A 20,530-nucleotide genomic window follows, 5' to 3' on the forward strand; every position below is an offset into this window, starting at 1 on the left:
GGGGAACCACGTATTGGTCCAGAATCGTGTTTTCTCGAGTGTAGAGCAACGGACGGACGACGGGCAGAGCAACGCAGCAGATCGGTCGGTGTTGCCGTAGGCCTGCGTCGGCGACCCGATGGGAAAATATGGTGTTCAGAAAACTGCCCAGAACGGTCGTTGCTTGGTGAAGGTAGATGCGTTGAACGCGCCTCTGCGGGCTGTTTTGTCCCCCCCGCGCGAGTAGAGAGTTGGGAATATGAAATTAAATGTTAAGAACAAAAAAAAAATTACTGACAGAACAATAGCACGTGTCCGCGTATGTGTATATTGTCTTGTGTGGCAGTTTTTGTAATGTGGACTGTAAACTATGAGCAGCCCATGTGACGCGCCACCAGCTCTATTATGAATAAGAAAACAAAACAAGAGTATTGCAACTGTAGGGTCAGTGCAACCATGGCACGTCCAAAGCCCAAGTAAACAAACCGTCCTCATGGTAAAGGGATCAGTAGGTTTTCTGCAGAGCGCTGCATAGCTTACTAGAAATGTGGACATCCATTACAGTAGTCCTAATCACTATTTATGATGTATCGTATTTGACTTTGTGGGCCATCAATAAACCTCACTTCGCCCTCTCACTTACAGCTCAGTTCAATTAACATTCCGACCTATTAGCGATTGGCAGAGTAGATCTGCAGCCTTCATACCCCGCCACTTCATTCATTATGTATAAGCCCTATGAATGTAATAGCCGAGAATGTACACTAGTATATAATTGCGATAAACTGGATTTTAGCCAGGGAAATGACTACAAGCCAAAGGCTGGCCAGTTTTCATAAATTATTCCACTGTAATAAAAACATAATCGACACTTGTTAATTGGATTGGAGAATATTGAAAGTGGCAAGTGAATTTTGGAATCCATCATTTGCCCGAGGCAGTCAGTTTCATGCTGTTATTATCGCACAGGTCTATTTTTTTTAACAATTATTGTATTGCTCTATTGATGTTACCATGGTAGAGATCACCAATCACTGTGACCAATGGACTGACTACTCAACGATGGCATAGGTACAATACTTTAAGGTGTGGATTTAAATGGCAGGAAAGGAAACGCAAAGAAGATTTGTGTATGTATGCATTCGCGAATATGATGAGAATAATGCAATTCTTCAACCTCGCTGTGTATGTTTGTGTGCATATATGCAAGCATGTACCTATATGAATGTGGGGGCCTGCATGTGTTCATGTGTGCTTGGCTGTTTGTATATGCATTTCGTGTGTGTGTGTGTGTGTGTGTGTGTTTGAGTGACTGAAGCTGCATGTGAATGCCCGCTTGCCTGATAGTATGAACGCAGAAGAAGCAAATGTGACATCTTGCCTCAGGAATGTTTGTTTTGTGCCTCCTAAATGAAGGTAACCTGAAGTTACTACCTGATGCTCCCACTGTTGTTATTTTCTTGTCCTTGTCTCGCTGTTTGTGTGTGTGTGTGTGTGTGTGTGTGTGTGTGTGTGTGTGTGTGTGTGTGTGTGTGTGTGTGTGTGTGTGTGTGTAAAAGAGAGATCCGTATCTAATGCATTCCTGGTAATTGCTGTGCTTCAGCACTTTCTAAACTCACAACTGCAGTGAGCAGCTCGAAGGTGTATAGATGTATTGTAATACCTATCTACCTATCTAGCTATCTGTCTATGTATCTCTCTCTGTACTTATCTATCTGTTTGTCTGTCTATTGACACTAAGCACAATAGCAAGTCTGTAACGTAACTTTATTTGGTAATTGATATGCTATGTATGCATTTACATATTTGTGCACATAATCTTTTGCATAAACTCTTCCATATTTTTGAACATATTCATGTGTTGTATGTTTTGTTTTCTTGTCAGCATGTCGTCATGCTTGCACAAACTTATGTTTGCATGTGTGGTGTGTGCATGTGTACACGTGTTTTCATACATACGTTTATCTGTGTGCATGTGTCTGGTGTGTATGAGCTATGATCTAGCAGGGCGCCTGACAGGGCTGCTCGCTAATCCCTGCATGCTTTCAACCAGTGTTGTCCTTGTCTATCCTCCTGTCACCACACACACACACACACACACACATCAATTTTTTGTTTAGGATCACAATGCTGTTTCATGACTACACACACAACAGTAGAGCAAGTATTTGCCATTACAGACTATTAGGCCTCAACTGTTACCCATGTTGCCATGTGGATGGTATCTAATGTATAGCCCAGTTGATTGATGTGGGGCTGACATGGGAACAGGGCAGGAGTGAGGTCCCATGGCCCCCGGGGGCACATCAGCTGAACACAAAGCTCCACACTTTCCACTCTCTGCCACACAGTGTTTATAAACACCGGCTGTGGTGGAATGGTGGCCTCCTTCTCACTGGGCCTCCATCTGTCTCTCTGTCACACGGCCTCTCTGTCTTTCTGTCTGTCTCTCTTTGGCTTGGTTGGTTCCTCTCTTTGCCTCTGCCCTGTGTGTGTGTGTGTGTGTGTGTGTGTGTGTGTGTGTGTGTGTGTGTGTGTGTGTGTGTGTGTGTGCGTGTGTGCGTGTGTGTGTGTGTTTGTTGATAGTTACACTTTCACTACTCTTAGCGTTTCAACAAATAAGAACCACTTGTTTTGGCCTTGTAATTGAGGGGAGGATACACACACAGACACCTGAGTTGATCTGACCAGCTATTTTGGTGTGATTGTAGTGTTTGAGTGTTCAAGTGGCAGAAAATATCAGCTGTCCATCAATGATGGTAAAACCTACTGCAGCACTGAAGATAGTCACCTACTAGACCCCATATCGTCCCCACCCAAGCCAGGTGTCTACAGTCAGCATTGGTGCTTACTAAAAGAGTATTTATTTCAGATGCTGTGGAATGTTAAGTGGGAAAATACTAGATACTAAAAAATTTGCCTTTCTGAGGGTATATCGCAAGTGGTTCCGTAATTAGGTGTGTGTGTGTGTGTGTGTGTGTGTGTGTGTACTCATACCTCTATGTGTTATAGATTATTTTCACTGTCTTGTGGGGTTCGAATGTCCCTACAGCAACAGAGAACTTGGATATCATTAGTTATCAGGGTATTTTTCTGGACCGCATTAGAACTCAGTATGTTTTTTTTCCCCAATGCACAAGTTCAAGTTTTTCAAGTTATACCCATGCCACAACATTAAAATACTCTGTGAAGTGGTTTTGATCAGGTATGTCTTAATTCTGTGTCTGTAAGGCATTCAAACATTTTTTTGGAGCTAGTTGACGAAAAACTTCGGCAGGTTTGCCTTCATTGCATTGGTGAAAGACATGCAAAATATGCAGCCGTAGCTTACTCAGTAGAGAAAGCCAAAGTGTAACACTCTTCATACCAATAGCAAGTCCAGTATGAGCACAGCATAGTGAGGATGCTTTACCTTGACTGATCACAGGCTTGGTTTGCTACTTGACTGCGATAGAACCGAGTAGTAGTAGTCTACTGTCATTGTGGGAACAAATAAGAAGAAGTGAAGGATCTCATTAATATTAAAATTACACCTTATCCCCGCCAGGCGGTGGCCTGGGAGGGGATATTACGTTTGGTCCTCTGTGTGTGTGTGTGTGTGTGTGTGTGTGTGTGTGTGTGTGTGTGTGGCTAATCTCACATAGTACTGGGCCTATCAGCCTGCATTTTTTTTCCTTTTTGCACATTTGTGACTGTATGATCAAGAACCTCTTCTGGTTGCGGTGATTCAAAACCTTTGAAAAATGTTTGTTCTTGCTCCTGCCGCTCCCTCTCTTCATTCACGCTCTAGCTCGCTCGACCTAAACTGGTCTCTGTCGCTGCCCCGATCTAAGTCAACTATGTGCATATGTGTGCATGCACGACTTACATCTATGGTTGACTTAGACCAAGCAGCGACAGACTGGCCCAATCCCAATGTCCACCCTCTGGACTTGTGGACTGAGCCCTCGTGGACTTCAGTCATACATACTGTGATGTGTTCACCGTCATCATGTCAAGTCTGCAAGGGCACACAACTGCAGGGCTATAAAAGCCGCTGATAGACAGGCCTCAAGTCTGTTTCACTCATTGCTGTGGAAACATTGGAGCGACAACTACAACCATCTCCCATCCCTTCAAGATATAAGATTCAAGATATAAATCCCATTTATAGGCCTTTTTTGTGAGTGAACAAAATTATATTCATACATTTCTATACAGCTTATAAGCTGCACACATTCAAAAACAGAAATACTCGTGAATATGGACCTGACTGTGACTAAATAATTTGGGTATTACTAACATGGGAAGACCTTTTGTTGTTTTGGCCATTTTTCTTAGCCTATGCATTTGGCATTACCTATACCTCATCTGAGAACTGCTTTAAAAAAATGAAAGTGGTCGAGAACTACTCATGTCTTATATTACATACATTTATTCACATAACCTAGCAAAACACTCAAATTAACCAGGAAAAAAGTGCTGTAGTATCTTACCCCTGCTGTTCAACTGTCTGACCTCTGTGTGGAGGAGGAGATCCCCATACTCAGCAGACAATTCCTCAAGAGACAGGTTGAAGCTCACATGGCCATTGAAACTCTAGTTAATGGTCACACCCATCTTTGCATATGAAAGTGGTCGTTGGTTTCGGTCGTTAAGCAACTGCATTGTTTATAAGGGGTGGGCATACCTGCAGTCAGTTTAAACTGAAGATGTCACTTAGTTGAGTGATGAAATGTATCTGTCAGTAAACATTTCAGATGAACTGATTCAAACATCCAGATGAACTGATTCAAACATCCAGATGAACTGATTCAACCTTCTTTGATGTTCTTACCTGGGTTATTGAGCATGCATCAAGACAACCTTCTGTGTTGTTTGGCCTGTGCTCGATGGAATTGATAATCTTAACAACAGGTGTCATGACATGACCAAATCCTATAACCGTTGCGTGTGTAGCCTGCTGATGAATGATGCAGTGATAGTTCACAAATATAGGAAAGTCTGGGTCTGCCTTGCAATTTGCAATAAATCTGATGTGGCTCCCTGTCATAGCTGGGGCTCCGTCTGTTGTTACAGATGCCAGCTTTTCAATGTGCATGATTTTTTCCACAAAGTAGTTCTTCAAAACAATTGTAGATATCAACTCCCCTGGTTGTGGTTTTCATAGAAAGCGGTGGCAAAAAGACTTCTTTGGTGGAAAAGTCATCAAACACCATCCCAGCAAACATAGCCAACTGGGCCATATCACTTCAGTCCACTAACTCATCACATTGGACTGAAGACCATTTGCACTTGGCCATGTCCCGTTCCAACTGCCCCGTTATATCTGCAGCAAGTGCAGAGACTCTCCTTGCCACTGTGTTGGCACCAAGCTGTACATCATCAATAGCAGACATAATTTCTGTCTTACTTATATGGCCAAGTCAAGTCAATTTTATTCCCTGAATAACGTTTCAGCCATCGCAGTCATCGCTTCCTTCACCATCCCGCCATTAGTGAACAGCTTCTTGTGCTTTGTTAGGATAGGCACCACTTTAAACAGTTCCTCCATTGCCACGTCGACCTTCTCCGTTGGTTTGGTGAATAGAGGTTGCTGTCTTTTTAGTGTTGCTCTCAGCTCGCAAAGTTGCTGTGGACTTGAGTGAAGTGGCGTTCAATGTTGCATCTTTTACCGACTGAAACGCTGGTACTGCAGATGAAGCACACGCTCTTTTCCTTCACATTCATGAAAAAAAAAAGACTCACTGCATGCTTTTTCTCAGCCTGGCCACTTTCTTTGTTCATTATAAATCTGGCTGTTTTATTAGCTAAACTGGCTTACTAATACCACTGAACACTTTGCTTTAGCTCAGTAGCTACCTCAGTAGCTAGCTAGCCTACAGTGTAACTGATGTGATGACGTGTTGACAAACTTGACAGTAGTGCAATTCAAAGCTGATATCATTTTGTGTTGGAGGGGGGTGGGATATCTGTGTATTTGATTGGATTGAAATGGGGTCTAGTTTCCAGGGTGCATTTATTTGTTGTTGGACATTTTTTTTGTACATAATCTTTGAACCTTTTGGCGAGCTACTCAAAAGCAGGCAGCTCGCAATTGACGTGCTGGGAGACCCATGTTTTATAGGGTAGTCAGCAATAAAGGCAGTTTGATGACCTCTATAGCCTATAATTCTACATATTTCTGTATCATGAAGTGGTTGAAAGTTATTTCCGGCCTGCATAATTCAAGTTAAGTTTTAATACAGTAATGGTTTTACAAATTCACAATAAGTTCATTTTGTTTTTTTAGTTGGCAGTTGGAATAACTACATCACGTCCATATAGCAAGGAATTGTGTGTAATTAAATCATTGAAGTCTGGTGAAGTCTGCACCCCAAGCGGACTCTCTGGAAGTCTGCAGGAAGTCCGCTTGAGGCCCCATGTGGACCAGATGAATTTTGGATTTGAACTGCCCTCGAACAAGTGTGCAATTGTGGTCTAGTCCGGACATTTGGATTCAGCCACTGAGTCTTGAAAGTAAACGAGAAGTCGATCATATTTGCAAGTCAGCAAATTATTCACTGCTCATCTCAGCTCAGGGAACTGAAGGAACCCTGAATGAACCAAAATGAATAACTGCCGTCTTTATTTTCAGAATCAGAATCAAGTTTATTGCCCATGTAGGTTTGCACTACATGGAATTTGACTCCGGTTTCATGGCTCTCTCAGTGTACTTAACATAGAACAACAACACAACTCCGTTGCCTACCAACACAGGGCTCTCATCCCTGTGTTACCTCCAGCTTGGTCGGGCGTCCCTACAGACACAATTGGCCATGTATGTGGGTGACAAGCCGGACGTGGGTATGTGTCCTGGTCGCTGCACTAGCGCCTCCTCTGGTTGGTTGGGGCGCCTGTTCAGGGGAGAGGGGGAACTGGGGGGAATAGCATGATCCTCCGACGTGCTACGCCGCCCTGGTGAAACTCCTCACTGTCAGGTGAAAAGAAGCAGCTGGTGACTCCACATGTGTCGGAAGAGATACATGTGGTAGTCTGCAGCCCTCCCTGGGTCGTCAGAGGGGGTGGAGCAGTGACTGGGACGGCTCGGAAGAGTTGAGTAATTGGCTGGATACAATTGGGGAGAAAAAGGGAGAAACCCCCCCCCCCCCCAAAAAAAAGAATAACAACACAACAATCTTAAAACATATACTCAAGGATTGACTATATATATATATATATACAGGCAAAATAAGAGGCGATAAAGTGCAGTGGTCCAGAGAATATATCAGAGACGCTGAAATAGATGTTAGCAGGTTACGTACATGCCCGAGGTAGATGGACATGACACAGTGTACCAGTATACGTACAATGTACAGTACAATATATACAAAATGGTTGGATTTATTTGGCAATGTTAAGTGTTCATTTGAATGACAGCCCACAGAAAGAAACCTTTTATATCTGGGTCTCCATAATATAATAATGATTGGTAAACTGTTTATGCTTCCGCATGCACGACTCACGTCTATGCTTGACTCAGACTGGGCAGCGACCTGATCGAAAGTTAAGAGACTTTTGATAATCCAAAAAATGCAAACGCTATAAAGGAACGACTTCGTCTAGGTTGCAGTCAAAACAGGAAGTGTTGCATATTCTTGGCGCTGCCTGATCTGTGTCAACTGTAGATGTGTCGCGCATCCCGGTAGGCAGACAAAGAGTGGTTTGCTGCCACGTCCGAGCATCGGAGAGGTGGAGATACGCCTGGTGGGGATCTGCACTCTACTGAGTGCACTTTTCTAGTTTTCTTAATGCTTTGATTCATAGATAGTCACTTAGTTGATGTAACTCCATCCCCCATATCTGTCTTTGTCTCTCTATTTGTCTCTCCTCATCTATGAAACATCTCTTCTATCCACTCTTTAATTTTGAATAGCTATTATGCGTCTCTTGTCTCTTGCCCTAGATTATTGCCAGCTGTCATTTGAGCATGGAGTTTACCCCTTCTGCCCTGCTCCACTGTTGCGCTTATTACAAATTGCTCTGAATCTCATTGTCAGCAAGTTGTTCAATGTGTAATTGCAAATGTGTCCTCCCCCTCTGCCATTTATTTTCCCCTCTTTTCTGTTTCTTTCTCTCTCTCTTCTTTCTCCTCCCTTATTGTTTTCCCTCTGCATCTCTCCCTCTCTCCCCTCATCTCTTCACCCCTATTTTCACCTCCCCATATCCCTCCCTCACAGTTTGCCTGTAATGCCCCAGTGTGGGCTGGGCAGTTTGGGTTGCGATGCCTTACGTGGACCGGCACAACAGAATCTGTGGCTTCTTGGACATCGAGGAGAATGAGAACAGTGGCAGGTTCCTTCGACGATATTTCATCCTGGACACACAGCAGGGCAGCCTGCTCTGGTACATGGACAACCCACAGGTACTGCTGTTTGTATGTTTGTGTAATTCTGTGTTTGTGGGTGCATGTGTGTGTGTGTGTGTGTGTGTGTGTGTGTGTGTGTGTGTGTGTTTCCTCACACTGACCGTGTGAGCTAGCATTTGGCATAGTAATCTGGGCAGAGACCTGTCAGCCAATAAGAAACAAGTATTTCCAAATATTTTCCTGTAATCCCTCTCTGATTGGTCTTGCCTCCTTTCATTGAAGATAAAATACAACACTCCGTCCACTGAAGATACAACATTACAACACTGCCATCTTCTTTTACTGACGATCAGTTACATCATGACAAACCGCTCAAAGTGGAGAATTATTTGGGGCTAAATAAAAATTCTTTGAGGCGATAGCCCCGAATGCCCAGGCCAGGCGATGCCTCTGGAGTTTTCCTACCAGGATGTCTCTGGAGTTGAGCTTGAGGTTGCTTATTTTCCCCGTGTTATCTCTGGCTTGGTCGGGCGTCCCTACAGACACAATTGGCCATGTCTGCGGGTGGGAAGCCGGATGTGGGTATGTGTCCTGGTCACTGCACTAGCACCTCCTCTGTTCGATCCGAGCACCTGTTCAGGGGGAAGGGGGAACCGGGGGGAATAGCGTGATCCTCCCATGCGCCATGTCCCCCTGGTGAAACTCCTTACTGTCAGGTGAAAAGAAGCGGCTGGTGACACCACGTGTATCGGAGGAGGCATGTGGTAGTCAGCAGTCCTCCCTGGATTGGCAGAGGGGGTGGAGCAGCGACTGGGACAGCTTGGAAAGTAGGGCAATTGGCCAAGTACAATTGGGGAGAAAAAGGAGGACAAAGTAAAAAAAAAAATTACTTCTTTTCGTCGTAGGGAACAAATGAGGAGCTCTTGTGTTGTTGAAGATCCCTGGCAAATGGTTGCCATTGCACATTGAAGAAAATTTTCAATTACACTCAGCACAAGCAAGACTTATTTTAATTCAAAAATGTTCTAAAACAAAGTTCTTTAGAAAAAATTGGCGTACATGTTTCACAAATTATATCACACTTACAATATTGGGCAACAGACTGAAAATGAGCACAAGGGGATCCCCAGAATTCATAACTGATTGTCTCCTCATTTGGCCTGCCAAAGTCCAACAACAGGCAGTAATCAATACAAGTCTAGCCAACAATCAATACTTTGAATGGGGTCTTTGTAAGAGAAGACTAGGGGTCTTTTTAGTGAGAGGTAGAGTCATGTCTGGCTGATCGGGGTCTTATTATAGTGGTAACTTGGGACTAATATATTGTTTGGATTGTGTTTGCAGAAAATAATGGATAAGCCCTGATCGTCTATACATTTCTATGACAGTGTAACTGGCTGTTTGTCTGTCTGTGGGTATATGTCTGACTCGCCATGTGTCTATGGATCTGTCTATCTGAACATTTGTCAACTTCGTCATAGTAGGGTGTCCGGGTGGTATGGCGGTCTATTCCGCTGCCTACCAACATGGAGATCGGCGGTTCAAATCCCCGTGTTACATCCGGTTTGGTCGGGCGTCCCTACAGACACAATTGGCCATGTCTGCAGATGGGAAACTGGATGTGGGTATGTGTCCTGGTCGCTGCACTGGTGCCTCCTCTGGTCGGTCGGGGGGCGTATTCGGGGGGGAAGGGGAACTGGGGGGAATAGTGTGATACTCCCACGCGCTACGTCCCCCTGGTGAAACTCCTCACTGTCAGGTGAAAAGAAGCGGCTGGCAACTCCACATGTATCGGAGGAGGCATGTGGTAGTCTGCAGCCCTCCCTGATCGGCAGAGGGGGCGGAGCAGAGATCAAGACAGCTCGGAAGAATGGGGTCATTGGCCGGATACAATTGGGGAGAAAAGGGGGGGGAAATCCCCTCCCCAAAAAAAACTTCATCATAATAATCGGTGATTTCCTGGCTTTGCCCTTTGCTTATTTGTCTGATGGCCCTCTCTCCACATATCTCCTGCATTACTGACCTTTTTGCGTGCCCACCTGTCGGCCTTTCTGCCTGTCTCTCTGAAGGACTGTGTATCTGCATTAATAACCGTGAACTATCAGCATATTTTTCCTATATTCATTCACATTCGGATGTCTGTTCTGCTGTTTTTTTTTTTTATTCAGACTGTCCTCATCCCTTTCTCTCCAACAACCCCCAAAACAGCTGTTTAGACCTCATCGAAAAACATGAAACAGAACGGAAAGTGAAATAGTGGTTTGTATTTGTCACACTTTGGTTCTCCCTCAGTGGGAAGTTCCCTCATCACCTAAATACCAGAGAAATTGCCTATTATTCCCCCAATGATGAGTGTAGGTTGACTCCTCAGTATTCTCACTATTTCACCACTTTTTTATATTGATACAGAAACAAGCCTCCACTTGAAGGGTGATTACCTGCCAGCATTGATGTTGGAATAACTAAGTTTCCTTTATTAATCCCCTTGGGGAAATTCAGTTGCTTCAAATTAACCCATCCTAGCTGTGATCTGTGTAGCTAGGAGCAGTGGGCTGCCGCCTTCATGCTGCGCCCGGGGACCAACTCCAGTTCTTTTCCCATTGCCTTGTTCAGGGGAACAGACAGGAGTTTTGCATGCATACTAACATGTTTCTTTTGATGGTGGGGGAAACTGGAGCACTCGCAGAAAACCCACCGCAGACACGGGGAAAACATGCAAATTCCACACAGAGGATGACCTTGGATGACCCCCCCCCCCCCCCAATGTTGGACAACCCCAGGGTTTGAACCCGGGAACTTCTAGAGTAGACAGTTTTCCTGCTGCAGCCAAAATTTCAGTAGCGCTTAGCCTATATAAGATAACAGTTATTTCTAACAGTCATTTCTGACCCTAAAAATGAATAATGTTACACAACAGACGTAAGCAGCACCATTTGGACACTGCTCAGCATGCAAATTACACCAAGTTTTTCGGGGGGACCCTAATTTTGCCATGTGAAATCAATTCCAAAGCTCAAATGCCAATATATGCTTCAATTTAACTTTAACCCCCTATAAATTCACACTCTGATCCTGCTCACTAAGAAAGAATATCGTACAGTATTATAAATACAGTATGCTCAATGTAAAGTTTTAACAGATTTGGTCCGTTTTTACTAGGAAAATAATTACAGAAATATCAATACATGTTATACTTAGCTGATGGCCTTAATTACATTATTCACGACAGAGGAAGGTTCGGTCACTTGCTCAAGGACATTTAACCAGTTGATGGTTGTTTATGGATGGTGTGGTAATAGAATGGTACCTGGACCAAACTAAAAAGATAGACTGCATGTCATGTTGTAGACTGCCGCAGAGATGATCACCTAAACAGAAAGACATACAGACAGACGGACACAAATACTGTCTCCCCCATCAAAGCAGCCGTCAGTTATTGATGCTGTAGATGTTTGGATTCTTTCTCTCCATTTCTTTTCACACCGTCTTCACTACTCCTTTCCTTTCCTCTCAAGCCCCGATCCTCTCCCAACACCTGCTAAAAGTTTCATGCTGTGTTGGTGAGCAGTCCTGCCTGTGGATAAAAAATATCACTGTCTCTCTCTCTCTTTCAAAATTGCAGTTTTCTATTTCTGCCAATCTGAAAAGCCTTACCTGAAACCTTGTAAGTCTAGGATTAGTGGTTAGAGTCTGTCCTGTATGTTGTCGAGGTCACAGGTGAGGTTTTCACTTAAGGAGGAAAAGAGTAACGGGACCTTGGCTATCATAACAATCTTTGTAGAGTCTATTGCTACTTTCGGCTGTTCCCGTTAGGGGTCGCCACAGTGGATCATCCGTTTCCATCTCTTCCTGTCCTCTGCATCTTCCTGTCACACCAGCCAACTGTATGTCCTCTCTCACCACATCCATAAACCTCCTCTTTGGACTTTCTCTTTTCCTCTCCCCTGGCAGCTCCATATTCAGTATCCTTCTCCCAATATACCCAGCATCTCTCTTCCACACATGTCCAAGGCATCTCAATCTTGCCTCTCTTGCTTTGTCTCCAAACCGTCCAACCGGAGCTGTCCCTCTAATATACTCGTTCCTAATCCTGTCCTTCTTCATCACTCCTAATGAAAATCTTAGCATCTTCAACTCTGCCACCTCCAGCTCCACCTCCTGTCTTTTCGTCAGTGCCACTGTCTTCAAACCATATAACATAGCTGGTCTCACAACCATCTTGTAAACCTTCCCTTTAACTCTTGCTGGTACTGTTCTGTTGCAAATCACTCCTGACACTCTTGTCCACCCACTCCACCCTGCCTGCACTCTCTTCTTCACCTCTCTTCTGCACTCCCCATTACTTTGGACAGTTGACCCCAAGTATTTAAACTCATACGCCTTCATCACCTCTACTCCTTGCATCACCATCCCACTGTCCTCCCTTTCATTCATACATATGTATTCCATTCTTTGTAGAGTACAATGTAAAAAAAAAAAAGGCCAATCGGTAGAAAAAAACAAAAACAAATAATGGAGCATCAGCACAACTTGTGGATAATGGCCCTCACCCAGTGCCATGCCCAAATCAATTGCCATGTAAAGAGAAATATTGTCCTGGTAAGAGTGCATATCGACATGAATTTAGCTATTAACAGCATCCTTAAAGCGGACACCGATTGTGCCTGGTGTCATAGTATCAGTTAAAGGACAGCTGTGTGCTCGATAGGATTCAAATGTAGCAAGCAGATTTTGCTGGTACCAATTTTGAAGTCTGTCTTTGTTGTTAATAATTTGTGCAGAACCTGCCTAAAGGAGCGGAGAATGTGGGCTCTCTTAAACTCACCTACATCTCCAAGGTATGTAGTTTCAAGTCTCTCTCGCTCCCTCTCTCTCTCTCGTTCTCGCTCTCTGTCTCATGCTCACACACACACACACACACACACACACACACACACACACACACACACACACACACACACACAGAGCACTCTGTTTTCCATGGAATTGTTTTCTCTTTTGATTATCAGTTCTCTCTTCCTCTTTTTCTTTGTCCCGTTTTGTGTTTTGTCTCTTTGTCCTCTCACTAACCTCATTTACATCTTCCTCTCTTCCATCTTTTCCCTTTGTTTTGCTCCCTGTCACTCTGTGTATGTCTTCCTTTGGCTCTGTTATTTTCTCTCTTACAATTCTTGCACCCCCACCCCCCCGTCTTTGTGATTCTATGTCTCTCAGGTTAGTGATGCCACCAAGCTGCGGCCAAAGGCAGAATTCTGCTTCGGTAAGAAACTATACTTGCACTTCACTCTTCTTTCTTTCTTTCTTTCTTTCCTTTCTCTGCCAATCCTTTTTATTCCTTTCTGTATCTCGCCATCATTTCCCCTGCCAGCTCTCATTCTGGTTACACTGCTGTCTGTCTGTGAATGGGAAAGCACAGTGGAGGGAGGGCAGAGGGCATGACTGCACCAGTGTATTCAAGTTCAAGAACTTAATTTTTCATTATGCAAGCACAACGAAATTGCATTCGTGTCAACCTCAAATTGTACGTACGAAAAATAAATAAGACAGGAAAGAGACAAGAAATATAAAATACCAGCAATAAAAAGTCCAGAGTCTAAACAATATAAGTACAAGATGTAAGCAATATAAAGTATAAATACAACACAGTTAACGATAAAATACATTTACGAGGTGCAAAAACAACAGCAAAAATGCAGGAAAGGTGCGGTGTGACAGATATGAAGTGGCTTAAAGTGACATGTAAGTAAATATTGCAAATATTGCACATGCCCAATGGTGGCAGCACATCAGTCTTGTCAGACTGAGGAGATGTCAGAGATTATTAGTGCCACAGCTTCTGGAAAGAAGCTGTTTTTCATTCTATTTGTGCATGTGCGGATTGATCTGAAGTGCCTACCTGATGGGAGGAGCTTAAATAGATGGTGTCCAGGGTGTGTAAAGGCTGTAATGATGTTCTTAGCCCTCCTCACACAGCAAGTGCTGTGAAGATGTTTTAGGGATGGCAGATCAATGCCAACAATGTCCTGTGTTGTTTTCAAAACATGCTGGAGGGCTTTTTTGTCAGCTTTGGTGCAGCTGCTGTCCCAGGCTGTCATGCAGTTTGTTAGGATGCTCTCTGTGGTGCGTCTATAAAAGTTGACAAGCTGCTTTTGGGGGAGGTTGGCTCTCCTCAAAAAAAAAAAGGTTGGGGGAAATGATATTGGGGGGGGGGTGATAACATATCTGATCTCACAACCATCTTGTAAACCTTCCCTTTAATTCTTGCTGGTACCCTTCTGTCACATGTATGTATTTACTGAATGTACCTTCGACAGAAGGTACATTCATTATACCTATTAACCGAATAACCTTTCCCACCCAAATTCTTCCTACTGGCTATAGAAAAAAATATTAAGCGAGAGAAAAATGAAATGAAAGCCACTCTATTTTGTTAGGTTACAATGAAATTGTAGGGTACAATGAAATTTGTTCTCTGCATTTAACCCACTCTATTGTATTGGAGCAGTGGGCAGCTGCAGCGCCCGGGGACCAACTCCAGTTCTTCTTTCTATTGCCTCAGTCAGGGGTACAGACAGGAGTATTAACCCTAACATGCGTGTTTTTTTTATGGTGGGAGAAAACCGGAGCACCCAGAGGAAACCCACACAGACATAGGGAGAACATGAAAACGCCACAGAGAAAGGACCTGGGATGGTCTGGGGTTCAAACGCAGGACCTTCTTGTTGTGTTGCAACAGTGCTAACCACTGGGCCACCGTACAGTCATGTAACACCTATATAGAAAAAAAGAGGGGGGGCTGGGGCTGCATCTAGTTGTCATCTGGGGGAACCATAGCCATGTTCAAATACTTGATAAAGTACTTCCAGGTCTTGTCTAAGGATTTACTGGACTTTTTAAACTGAAAATCCAATTTTTCGAGTTAGTGTGTGAGGTAGTATCTCCTTGAGCCAGCTCTTGTGTGAGGAGGGAAGAACATGCTTCCACTTAAATAAAATGAGGCACCTAGCTAAAACAAAGTTGTAAAGGTCAAGATGCGCTGTTTTATCGAAGGGAAATTGGGTGCTTTGTATGGTGAGACTCCAAATAGAGCTGTAAGAGGTTCTGGCTTAAGGTTTATACCAAATATTGTCATAAGTGTGTTAAAATTTTGATGCCAGAAATCTGTTAGATTTGGACTGGACCAAACAATGTGAGTATGGTTTGCGGGTGATTGTTTGCACCTATTACAAGTATCATTGGTATCTGTGTAGATTTTTGCCAGATGGGCATTGGTATAGTGTACTCTGAAAGGAACCTTGCTTAAGAGAAGACCATGCCTAGCACACATAGAAGCTGAGTGTACCAGATCGAGAATATGGTCCCACTGGTTGTCAAGTATTGATACACCAATTTCCTGCACCCAAATGTCCTTCGGGTGGGTTGTCAGATCAAGATTAAGGGAGTCAATGAAGCCATAAATTAAGGAAATGGAGCATTTCTGTGCAGGGACTAAGGTAAGAAAGTCAATAGTGGATCCAGGAGGGTGATTAGGGAAATGGGGATAATTGGTTTTAATGAAATGTCTAATTTGAAGGAAACAAAAAAAAGTGGGATTTGGGCAGGTCAAACCTAGTTGAGAGCTCTGTGAAATCAGTGAAGATTCCTTCCTTATAGAATCTTTGATATTAAGTAAGCCCTTGTCATGCCAGATACTAAAAGTGAGGTCGGAGGAAGAAGGTGGGAATAAATGGTTTTTAAAAACTGGGCCTAAAGTAGAGGGTTTGTCCAGTTTGAAATGCTTACAGAATTGTATCCATATCTTAATTTAGTTGGTAACGACTGTCCATATCTCAATTGAGTTGGTAATGACTGGGATTTTGGAAATATGAATTTTAAGGGGAAGTTGTGGAGTAATGACAGACTGGAGGGAGAGCTTTGAAGACGATAGTTCCATTTGGGCCCATAAGGGACGTGTCTCAGCCCTGCTATCGATCCAACAGTGTAATTTGCCAATATTGCATGCCCAGTAGTACTGAATATAATTGGGCAATGCCAGACCACCTGACTTTCTGGAGAGTTGTAGAATGGCTCTTTTTTTCTTTTTTTTTTTTTTTAATTCATTTTTGATTTTTCTACCAATTTAGTGGCCAGTCGCTCTCTATTCTAGTTCAAACACCCACCCTCATACTGCATCTCTCCGGCTAGGAGTCTCGAAGGAGACGCCTCACCACTTCCGTGACAAGGCGAATCCAGGCCGAACCACTGCTTTTTCCGACACACACAGAGACGCATTCATGTGATGAACACAAGCCGACTCCGCCCCCCTCCTGAAGACAGCGTTGGCAAATCTCTGTGCTGCAGTGGAGAGTAAAGGGAGGGAGACCTCATGCTATTGGTGAGAACATAAGCAATGGGAGATTCATAGAGTAGTCTAATCCAAGCAATAAAATCAGAGCTAAAACTAAACTGTTCCAGGATATAATAAAGGTATCTACACTCAACCCTGTTGAAAGCTTTTTTTGGAATCTAAAGCTATTACTACCCCAGGAGTGTCAGGGTTGGGGTAGCCGATTATATTGAGCAGCCTTCCGGTGTTATAAGACGAGCTCCTTCTGATCATAAAACCGGTTTAGTCTGTTGAAACCAAAGTTAGTAGGTCCTGTTGTAAATGTGAAACTAAAACCTTTGCTAGGCTCTTTTGCGTTACATTTTATTGCGATATTGGCCTGTAATTGTTACATTCAAGAGGGGTTTCCTCTTTTTTTATATAAGAGACAGCTGGTGGCTTCAGATAAACTCAAAGTTAGTTGGCCGTTAGTGAAGGATTCATTGTAAATGTTTGCTAGAAGCGGCGAGATTAAATTTGAATATGCCTTGTAAAAGTACTTTATACTCATCTAGACCCTGGGATTTACCATTTTGCAGCAGTCCAACTGCCTCCCTTACCCCATCGGTTGAAATTGGGGCTCCTAGCTTATTGGTGAAATTGACACTGATTCTGGGAAATGTGATCAGCTCTAGAGGGTTGTGGCCATTCCAGACTTGAGGTGAGTATTTAGCACAGGCATCAGCTAGGGTAGAGGACGATACTTCGAGAGCTTGCCTATGTTCCTCGGTTAAGTTGTCATTTGTCTCCAGACTTACAATTCACTCACCATAATCAGTCACTCTTGCCTGTACTGCATTTAATTTGGTTTCGAGAGATGCAAATGCCGACTTAAATTTGGTAGAAAGAGCTGACTATATAGACTCGCGGTGCTCTTCTAGCAAATTAGTGAGACTCTGCATGCTAATTAATCCCTTTAGCAGGAAGGTTTGTCTTTTTTGACATCTTTTTTTAGTTTGTTTGGTTTTAGAGGCCATAGTGTGATTTAAAGATGGTATCTGTCTTTACTAAAAAGATTTGGTTAAATTTTGGGTTGTAAAAAAAGTTTTATTTTGTAAAGTCGTGGGAGAGCGTGACAAATGTGTTTACTCTATTTCTGTCTCCTTCTCAAAAAAATCACTGGATATTCCGGGTCCGGAGAGCAGAATTTATCGATTGTGGTCGTGTTTATGCACCATGTTTCGTTTATGTAAAAACAAAGTCCACCACCTGATGCCTTACTGGAGTCAGATTTTCTGTTGTTGCGATGGAGTGAGCGGCCTGCTAGCTCAGTTGTGGCAACCGGTATGTTGTGATCCAGCCATTTCTCTGTAAAAATCGGAACGCAACAGTCCTTTGTTGTTCTCTGTGTAGCAATACTCAGTCTGAACTCATCCATTTGATGGCGAGTGATCTTACATTCAAGAGAAAAAGACTAGGGAGAGGAGTTTTCTATGGAGCAACTCTTAGCCGGGTTAGCAAACCAGGTCGCTTACCCCGCTTCCGTTTCCTCTCCCTGCACTGTCTGTATCGCCTCCCCCCAGAATAGGGACACATGATAGACCCGGTGGTCTGAGAATCTCCTGCTGTATTGTTTTTGAGTTGAAATGGCATTCTGTACAGTCAGTACCAAGCTTTAAAAAAGTTCTTGGCAACTGTAGTGAATTTTTGCCCTCATTTCTTTGACTACTGAGATGATAATAGTCAATATTGATAACAATAAGAGGCACTGGTAAGAGGAGCACAAAGCCTCTGCATCTGTGTGTGCTGCCACCATTCAATGGGGAACTACAATTGAACTGGTTCATACGAGCGAACCAGTAGAGGAGAAATTCGACATTGGCTTCGACCTTCACAGTCTAAATGTTAGCAAACAGATAAAAGTTTTTCACACAGCAGCCCCAAGGTAGCAATTTTGTAATGTAGGCCTGCAACTAACAATTGTTTTCATTATCGATGAACCCATTGATTATTCCTTCACTTAATAGATTGATCATTTGGTCATTAAAATGTAAAAAATAATGACAGTGATATGAAAAGGAAGGCAAGAATACCGTAGCATTTCTTTAGGTGTAACCAGCAAATGTTTGGTACTTTTCCTTGATAAATGGCTGAAATGATTAATGATTTATGATGTATTGGTGTCATTGTTGATTTATGGTCTGTTGATTGACTAAATGATGAATCAACTAATTGATTCAGGTCTATTGTATGGTTATGACTTTGTCACATGGTTTCTTAGGAAAGATTTGACTATTCTGGTTTATTGCCTTCGTTTTGCAACTCTGTATTAACGGCTAATCATGAACGAGCAATGCAACCAGTAGCAAGCAAGAGGGTAGAGACGATGAAGAGGAAGGAATGGGTGCCTCTCTTTATCCCTACCAATCATTTTCATCTTCTTCCTTCCATCCCTCACTACTTCCTATTTGCTTCACTTCTCTTTCCTGCCTCTGCTCCCCTCATTCTCTCCCTTCCTCCTTTTCACCTTGTTCGATAGCTTGTCTTCTCTCACGCTTTCCTATTTCGTTCTTATTACTTCTCCTTCACTCACCAGTTTCCTGCCTCTCTACCTCCACCTCTTACTTCTCCTTTTTCTCTCTTCTCATCTCAGTCTCTCCGACCGCTCCCTCTAATCTCTCTCCCTCCTCGACTTCTCCTTCTTCAATCCCTCCCAAAGCTATCTCCTATCTTCCCTTTCTACTTCGCTACCCCTTCCATCTTCTACTGTCCCCCCCCTCCCTCTCTCTCTCTCTCTTCACAACTACTCTGTCTCAACCCATTCTCTCTCTCTCACCTCTTCTCCAGCCAACTGTGTTTCCATTGTGACGTCAGCAGGTCTTATGTCCCTCAGTGCTTATTGTTGTTGTCGTTGCTCTGTGTTGGTGGCAGTAGCGGCCCCGCAGCCGGCTACTGGCAGCCCACAGTAGCTGTTTGTCACTCAATAGGAGGAAACTGTACACTGACCCTGACATGACCTGCCAGCGCTGTGTGTTTGTGTGTGTGTGTGTGCTCACGAGCGTGTGTGTGTGTGTGTGTGTGTGTGTGTGTGTGTGTGTGTGTGTGTGGTCTGTTTTGTGTGCGTGCATGGAGGGGGCTCTCTTGGAGGTCCATGTCCCGCTTTCTTGACAGGATGTTAGCGTCTCAATAAGAACACAAATACACACGCGTGCACATGTGCACTAGTGCACAAACATGCACAGTATACATGAGGAGGAGGGGGGGGGTTCTGCCCTCTAGGCAGGATATTAGTGTCCCTGTCAGAACCAGCCCCCTTCCCTCCTACTAAATACACACACACACACACACACACACACACACACACACACACACACACACACACACACACACACACACACACACACACAGCTGCTCCCCTCATCCCCCACCCAGAAGATATTTTTAGATTTTTAGATCGTGATTTGCATGAAGCAATGAATGTCCTCACCCTCTTTCTGCTCTCTTTCTCTGACTGGCTCTCATGATTCTCGTCTCATCTGTTTATTTTTTTCCTCACTCCTGCACAAACCCTCTTGGATGCCCTTCTCCCTTTTTTCCCCCCTCCGCTGTCTCTAGTGCATGTTTCTTATATCTCTATCAATCTCTCTTCTTGCTTTCTCATCCAGCGCTCTCACGCTCCCACCCGCCTCTTTCTCTTTCATTCTTCGTAAATGACTCTCAGCTCAGTTTAGTTCAGTTCACTTCAAAGAGCTTTATACTTATGGCTCGATGGAAGTTAACGCTGGGTGTTGACAACACTCTCTCTCTTTCTCGCTCTCTCTCACTTTCTCTCTCTCTTTTGCTCTCTTTCTGGCTTGCCCTCCTTCTATTTCTCTCTCTCTCCATCTTTACCTCCCTATCTTTCTCTCTCTCTCTCTCTC

At 43.7% G+C, this 20,530-nt stretch overlaps 1 protein-coding gene across 4 annotated transcripts in view; it reads left to right on the top strand.

The window, feature by feature from the left end:
• The window catches only part of plekha1b (pleckstrin homology domain containing, family A (phosphoinositide binding specific) member 1b), an 85,615-nt gene that overhangs the window by 25,406 nt on the left and 39,679 nt on the right, over nucleotides 1-20,530 (top strand). For all 4 annotated transcript variants that reach the window (XM_056296941.1, XM_056296940.1, XM_056296942.1 and 1 more), the window contains exons 2-4: nucleotides 8,178-8,362; nucleotides 13,087-13,143; nucleotides 13,520-13,565. In XM_056296941.1, coding sequence (XP_056152916.1) covers nucleotides 8,222-8,362; nucleotides 13,087-13,143; nucleotides 13,520-13,565 — 244 coding nt within the window. In that variant the 5' untranslated portion in view covers nucleotides 8,178-8,221. The remainder of the gene's footprint in view (nucleotides 1-8,177; nucleotides 8,363-13,086; nucleotides 13,144-13,519; nucleotides 13,566-20,530) is intronic.

The sequence above is a fragment of the Lampris incognitus genome, chromosome 17 (genome assembly GCF_029633865.1).
Source record: "Lampris incognitus isolate fLamInc1 chromosome 17, fLamInc1.hap2, whole genome shotgun sequence".
Lineage (NCBI taxonomy): Eukaryota > Metazoa > Chordata > Actinopteri > Lampriformes > Lampridae > Lampris > Lampris incognitus.